Genomic DNA, 7,646 nt, shown 5'->3' with positions numbered 1-7,646 from the left:
GTGTTTAAGTATCTCATAATTTTGACTTTCTATCTCATAACTTCGACTTTCTATCTCATAATTTCGACTGTGGGGATATTTTTATTATCAAGTCTAACTTTTAATTCATTTTAATTTATATTTTTTTCTTTAATAATAATAATACACTACCGGCCAAAAGTTTGGGGTCACCCAGACAATTTCATGTCAATTTTCAGTTTCTTCGCAATTTCTCGCATGGAATAGCTTCATTTCTAAGAACAAGAATAGACTGGCGAGTTTCACATGAAATTTCTCTTTTTCTGGCCATGTTGAGAGTATAATCGAACCCACAAATGTGATGCTCCAGATACTCAACTAGCTCAAAGGAAGGCCAGTTTTATCATTAGCATTTAGCATAACTGTTTTCAGCTGTTCTAACATATTTGCACAAGGGTTTTCTAATCATCAATTAGTCTTCTAAGGCGATTAGAACACTGGAGTGATAGTTGCTGGAAATGGGCCTCTATACACCTATGTAGATATTTCATTAAAAACCAGACGTTTCCACCTAGAATAGTCATTAACCACATTAACAATGTATAGAGTGTATTTCTGATTAATTTAATGCTATCTTAATTGAATGAAACAGTGCTTTTCTTTGAGAAATAAGGACATTTCTAAGTGACCCCAAACTTTTGAACGGTAGTGTACATTTTATTTATACAGCGCTTTTCATGATACTCAAAGACACTTTACATTAAAATCATCATATATAAAAGCTATACACTAAAAACATAAAAACACAAAAGTGGTCACACATTAATCTTGGATCCGAGCAAGCCCAAAAGGTCTCCGTTCGGTTCCGAGGCTCGGTTCCGAATGTCGTAGAATGGACTTTTCATAAAGAAATAAATAAAAGAAATAATAATTTATTTTTTTTATTCGAAAAAAGTCTCCTTAAGTATTCAAAGGGCTATATTGCGCTTGCTTTTCTTTTCTTGGTACATACAGGAACCATTATGAACATTACCTGACCCTTACAGATACAGGTTTTAGAACAAAAATACAGGTAATCGAGACATTACAAATTCTGTGCCAGGAAAACCAGCCTGTCCACAGCATCTGGTTTCAGTGCGGACCTGTGGCAGGTGACAATGTTCCCACCGGTGCTGAAAGCTCTCTCAGATGGGGCAATGGTGGCAGGAATGCACAGATACTTCCTGGCTAGCTTTGCTACACGAGGGAAATTTACCTGGTGGCATTTCCACCACTCCAATGGGTCAGTGTCACTGTCGACTTCCACGGCCTTCAGGTAGCTTCTCAGCTCCACTTTGATCTCCTCGTCTGAGAGAGTTGCTCTGCTCTGAGCTGTGCTGCTGCCCTGCTTTTTGAAAAAGCTGGCCAAACTCTTTTTTCTTTTGACCTCAGGTTCAGCTGCTGCTGCTACAGCCTTTGGGAGAGCTGATGAAGTGCCAGTGGTGTCTGCCTGTTGCTCTGTCAGCAGTGACTTGATCTCATCTACTGCTCTAGCTTTGATTTCATCAACCTTTTCAATCTTGATGTAGGTAGTTTTGAAGCGGGGATCAAGAAGCGAAGCCATGTCTAGCAGGTCATCTGTGCCAGGATCTGAGTACTTTTCATTCAAGTAGGTTAGAATGGTTGTCTTCATGTCCTTGGTCAGTTGAGTGTCATTTTCTCCCTCAGCAAGAATGGTTTCATTGAAGAGATGGAGTACTGGCTTGAGGTATGAGACACTAACATAGCGTTCACCAGACAAGGCATCTGTGAACTCCTGAAGTGGGCTCAACACCTTGTTTACTGGCTCCAGCACATCCATGTCCTGCCAGCTGGGCACCAAGTGCCTTGTTTTCTTGTCAGCTTTCAACACCTGATTTATCGCTCTCTCCTGTTCAGTCACTCTTTCGATCATCTTTTGTCGCAATCCCCACCTAGTAGGCATCTCTGTTTTGAGCTGGTGCTTTGGCAGGCCAAGTTCAGCCTGAGCAATGGCCAGGTCCCTCTTCCTCTTCCAGGAGTACGAGAAGGCAGCAACAATTTGTTTGCACACACCGACTGCAAGTTCTATGCGGGCATCTTTTACACTTCTCTCTGTAAAACCAACAAACACAATGTTTAAGAAATATTATATTCTGCTAATTCAAACGTTAATAAAAACACCATCCATTTTTGAAAAAATCACACCATTTTAAATATTTACTACTTTTAGGCTATTAATAATATAATTCCTTCAAAAAAACTAATTGTTTAATTAATACAAATATTCATATTTACCTATGGCAAGGTGAAGCCTGTGTCCAAAGCATTGGAGTCTTCTCCAATCATTCAGCTGGACTGCCTTCACGATGTTTGCTCCACTGTCAGTTGTTAAGGCCACCTGCCTCTCCTCTTTCAGTCTCCAGGAATCAAGCGCCTCTCTCAAGCCTTGTGCAATTATCAATCCGGTGTGGTCGTCCGGGAAATACGACGTTTGCAAACAGTGGTTGCGCAACTCCCAGTCATCACTGATGAAGTGCACCGTAATGCTGAGGTATGGCTCCATTGTGCGACTTGACCACAGGTCCGCTGTTGTGGAAAAGTAGGCGACTGTACGTAGCTCCGCGTCCAGCTTGCTTCGGTGTTGCTCGTATAAATTTGGGATCGCAGTTTGGCTGAAGTACTTTCGCCCCGGTAACACATACCTTGGATCCAGAGTTTTAACCATTGCTCTGAACCCGTCTTTATCGACTTTCTGTAGCGGGACCATGTCCTTACAGAGGTGGATCTAATAACGTCTGTAATGTCACGCCACCACTTGCTTTTTTGTCATAAGCAGTGCCTCGAGCAAATGCCTCGTGAAGGGATGTCTAACCCTTTGGCTTCACTGATTCACTCGCACTGATATTACTGGTTGACGGCCTCAAATCTGACGACCGTAACCGCATACACTCTTCGTATTCCAACACATGCTTTCGGGTGAGGTGATGAAATAAATTGCTAGTGTTGCCACCAGAGGCAGCGACAGCGGCTCGGCAAAGTTTGCAATGTATCGTCTTTTGATCTACGTCGGATTTTTCAAACCCGAAAAACCTCCAAACAGCAGACACAGCTCCTCTCTTGGGCACAAATTGTATCGGTGCATCTCCAGTCTCTCGTTGTTCCTCCTGCATCGCACATTTCTGTTCTTTAATGCAGCCTTACTGTAATGACGGAGCTTCTTCAAGCTGTTAATAGAAGGTTGTGCTAGCTAGCTGGCAAGCTGTACCCAGCATGCAGTTCGGCGGTGTAATTTTATAAATGTACAATTATTAGTATTACAAATTGTTTATGTGTCACAAACTGTTGTGTCGTGGTGTTTTGCCCTGTTTAATAGCGTTAGTTGTGGGTTATTAATTGTTGTGTTTTAAAGTTATAATCAAGGGTCCCTCTCAATACAGTTAATACAACTAGCTCTGACGTTAGTACCATCTGTGGCGAACAATGTAGGCCTATTATTGCCACCTGTTGTAGAATGACAGTTGTTGATTCGACAGTGCACCGGTATGACGGTATATGAGAAATTCATATCGTACGGGGACGGTATACCACCCAGCAGTAGTTCGGGCCAATCTGTGAGAAATTCTGTATATAGGAAGTGACCTTAATAAACTGTTAAAGTCGTCAAGACATAGATTTGTTTTGTATTTCCCTTTGTGCTCACTAATATGCAAGAATTAGCTGGTACAGCGACCATCCTGTAGATGGAACAGCTGCTGCCACTGTCCACCGTTTGTTAGCAGCAGGCATCGATCTCACAATAAAGTTCTGTAAACTACAAGTGTGGCTGAAGTTTTGTCCTCTTTAGACTTTTTTCTTTTGTGCCTGACTTGATCTAATGGTCATGGCTGGTGGTATTTACGCAAAGACCAACAAGTAAATGATCCTACTATCAAGCATTGTCTGTGCAAGAGTTGTTTTCAGGGTTCCTCTGGTATCTAAAGGTTTCTGCATAACTGTTCATAATACTGTGAGACAGGGTTTTGAAATTCTTGAAAGTTATGGTGATATCCATATGCAATTCAGACACAAACACATTGTTGGTTTTGGTCTTTTCATGGGATTTGTGCGCTCTAAGAAAAATACAGGAAATCACTGGAGTGATCCTTCAACATCTATGTATTAGATTTTGTTCAAACACGACTGTTTTTGTCTGACAATCAGATGAACAAGTTATTATTCCACATATTGTGCTGTTGCTGAAGGCAGAGTGTAGACTGTAAAAGTGTTCACCCTCTCTACCACTAGATGGCAGTATACATGTATTTAAACCATAGATGTATTCATATATACCTGTGCCTTTGTTAATTATCTAGGTTATTGATACAGATGTATTTAATGCTGATTATTTCATCTGATATTTGGTGTTTAGGGTTAATTTGCAACCTAGTAGTACACATGTATTTACTTGTTGTTTTCATGTCATGGAAGAGTGAGCATGTGTAGTTCATGAAGCAATAAATAATGACAATTGAAAAATAAAGAGACGTTTGGTTCAATCGTATTAAATACTAAGCATAATTTACCTGTCCTTCACTCTGGAAGACACATTCAGGGAGATGGACGAGTTCCAGGAAGGCCCACCTCTCTTCTTGGAGGAGAACAGCTGGGAGGGGGAGGACTCAGAGTTCACTGACCCTGCTCAACCATGAACACTTCAAGGTCTGCAGAGCCTCAGTTTATTCACTGATTCATTTATTACAGGGCCAAGCACAGAAGCAAAGTAACAGATAGCAGGCGTTCTTGTTTCTGTCTTGTTTTACATTTTATGTCTATGGCAGCTAATAAAAGCAAATGTCAAGAAATGTAGGTTCACATTTTCAGTTCTATAAAACAGTCTAAACTTGATGGTAAAAATGTAAAAAGAGGAAGTAAACAGTCTATCTGTGTTGCTTTATTGCACAACGAGGCATGGGATTAGTCAGAAGTAAATAAATTAACAATGTACCTGTGTGCACGATTACAATAGTTTCCCTGTTGCCCTCCCGTCATCATGGGCGCACCACAGAACAGCAGCAGACACCTTGAATACAGTTTAAACAAATGTTTTAATGAGGGTGCCAGTTCTCTACGTCAGAGTTTTTCAACCATTTCTGAGCCGCGGCACACTTTATACATTAAAAAGATCCCGCGGCACACCAATAACCAAAAACGTTACAAAATGACACCTTTTATCATATAATACAACATATATGCCATGGTGTCAAACTCAATCTCAGAGAGGGCCAAAACTAAAAATTGGGACTACGTTGAGGGTCAAATAGAGTCACCATTTAATAAACAGGATAGAAGGGTTACTGGACAAAGAATACATGTTTAGGTAGGCTACATTATTTCGTGTGCATACGTACCAGAGCCAGATGTTTGGCATATTTTATTTAATATCTGGGGTTAGGTTCTGTGGAAACCCTCAATGTGGAGTGAAGTTGTGCATCAGTGAGACAACTCCTGTGTGGATTTTTGTTCATCTTCATCACAGAGAAAAGCTGCTCACACAGGTATGTGCTTCCAATCATGCAGAATATTTGAGCAGCATGTAGGCGGAGTTAAGTTATCGTTTCGGGGATGAAGCTTGGAAACTGTGCAGCGCCCACATAGTCACACTTTGCCTTGAGAGTGTCATTACACTGGAGGCCTATCAGCTCCATTTGGATGTGCACAGGTGCTCTTTCCACTTCAACTATAAACAGATTGCTGAGCAGTTCAAATTTAAAATTCTGAGCTGCAATGTTGGCAAATTGCTGAGTGAAACCCGTGTGTAGTATCCAAACCTTCTCAGAATGTAAACTTTCAGTTGACGCGTGTTTTTGGTCCTAAACACAAATCTCAGACAGATACCGCTCGTAGAGGAAAGCAATACGTGTTTTATTGATCCAATCCATATATGTTAGAGAACAACTTCCTTTATTCCTAAAGTTATCCCGATTACCTCGCACAGGATCCACAGGTTCATCCACCTTCATCAACGTGGAAGGTGACGGTGACATTCCGTCACACACGGTCGACATTCCGACACGGTCGGAAAACTGTGCCGCTCCATTCTTCTTCAGATACTACCAAAACTCCCCAAACGTTACTAACTGTTGTCATTCCCCCACTACCAACCAACAATAACGCCACTAACGGTCGCCAAGTCGGCTCCCCGTCGGGGAATCGAACTCGGGTCTACCGCGTGACAGGCGGAGACACTGTCCACTTTAAAACCAACCGTCACTAACGGTCGCCAAGTGTCACCAAAGTTATGGCAGACTGACACCCACGCATACCTCCCATAACAAACTATAACATCCCTGTAACATTCAATGCAGAAACAGATGCGACCAAAGTTAAACATGCAAACACAAGCAAACATGCAACATCAAATAGAATATGGCTCCCACACCGTGCTAAGTGCGCCCAGTTATCAGCAAAATGCGCAGTCGGTAACACAGCGGTGGAGACTTTTACTGCATTACACCCGTCCCTGAAGCTGGAGGTTTAGCGCAGTGAGCTGCTTCGTTATGTTGCACAAAAAGCAAGCTAACATCGCCACGTTTCGTCCCGGAGCTCTGTGGTGTGGCGGGCCAGTTATGATAAACAATGATATTTTCTGGCGGGCCGTGGTACCGAGGGCCGGATATATGCTGACAATTTAATGACAAGTCTCTCAATGCGTTGATCCTTACGAGGCTTTTCATCTGGGTTATTTTGTCCAGGGCCCAGTTCAGAGTCTGCATTTTTCCTTTTCAAATCTTTCTCCGTCGCTGTTCGTCTTGTCACCACAACCTCTCCCGGCGGTTCATTCTACCGGTTCAAATTAACAAGGTCATTATTGCGCTACCTACTGCCCCCCACTGGCATGGAAGAGTATTATTACTTAGCCAGCCACAATATTGGCAAAGTATTTGCAACAACTAAATACTATTTTTGTTTTGACTCATTAAGTGGACATTAATTAATTGGACATTTTCCCACGGCACACCTGGCGATCTCTCAGCAGCGGTTGAAAATCACTGCACGTTACACTCTTCTCTTGCTGTTCTTCTTCTGAGAAACTTTGCAATGAAGCGTGAATACTATGCACAGACAACAGTGGTGAGATGGTGACACCTGCTGGCTGTTTTAACTATAACACACGTTACAATATAAAATGAGTTAGTCCAAAATCCATTTATCTCTCACTAGCACCATCATCATTTGATGTGAATCTTATTCTTATTGACTTGTTACTTCTCTTTTCATGTGCCTAAAAAAAAATGTGGGTTGACGCAAGTGTGGTCATGTGGTCATGGACATGTGGTCATGTCAGTTGATTCATGTCATGTCAGTTGATTCATTTAGCTCATGAACACAACTCTGATCACTAATAGCATTTGGCTGTCATATGTGAATTTGTGTGTTTTTATTATTTTCACTTGGCTGTCCCGTTACCTATTTTTACCAAATACATACAGCCAATCAAGAGCCAGCTGCTCTTATTTTTTTTGTTTATTTTTTCTAGGAGGACTTCCTACCGTTGTACGACCTGCATTATTCCTTCCTGTGGGTGACCTTCAGTGGTAAAACTGAGGACGAGCTATCGGGGCACCTAGAAAGTGCCAGGGAGTGCGCTAGGAGGATTGAAAGGAATCCCTAGTCATGGTCATAACGTTATAACAATTAACAACCCACAA

The 7,646-nt window shown here is 41.8% G+C and overlaps 1 protein-coding gene across 1 annotated transcript; it reads right to left on the bottom strand.

The window, feature by feature from the left end:
• Positions 1–713: 713 nt before the first annotated feature.
• On the bottom strand, positions 714–2,725 carry LOC306700387 (E3 SUMO-protein ligase ZBED1-like; the record flags this gene model as incomplete). The annotated part of the gene is made up of 2 exons (XM_079165396.1): positions 714–2,070; positions 2,254–2,725. The coding sequence occupies 2 exons, from the start codon at positions 2,723–2,725 to the stop codon at positions 1,043–1,045; spliced, it is 1,500 nt and encodes a 499-aa protein (XP_079021522.1). The 3' UTR covers positions 714–1,042.
• Between the last annotated feature and the right edge of the window lie 4,921 nt (positions 2,726–7,646).

Source organism: Pholis gunnellus, assembly GCF_910591455.1.
Source record: "Pholis gunnellus genome assembly, chromosome: 8".
NCBI lineage: Eukaryota > Metazoa > Chordata > Actinopteri > Perciformes > Pholidae > Pholis > Pholis gunnellus.
This window is presented reverse-complemented; position numbering and strand designations above follow the sequence as displayed.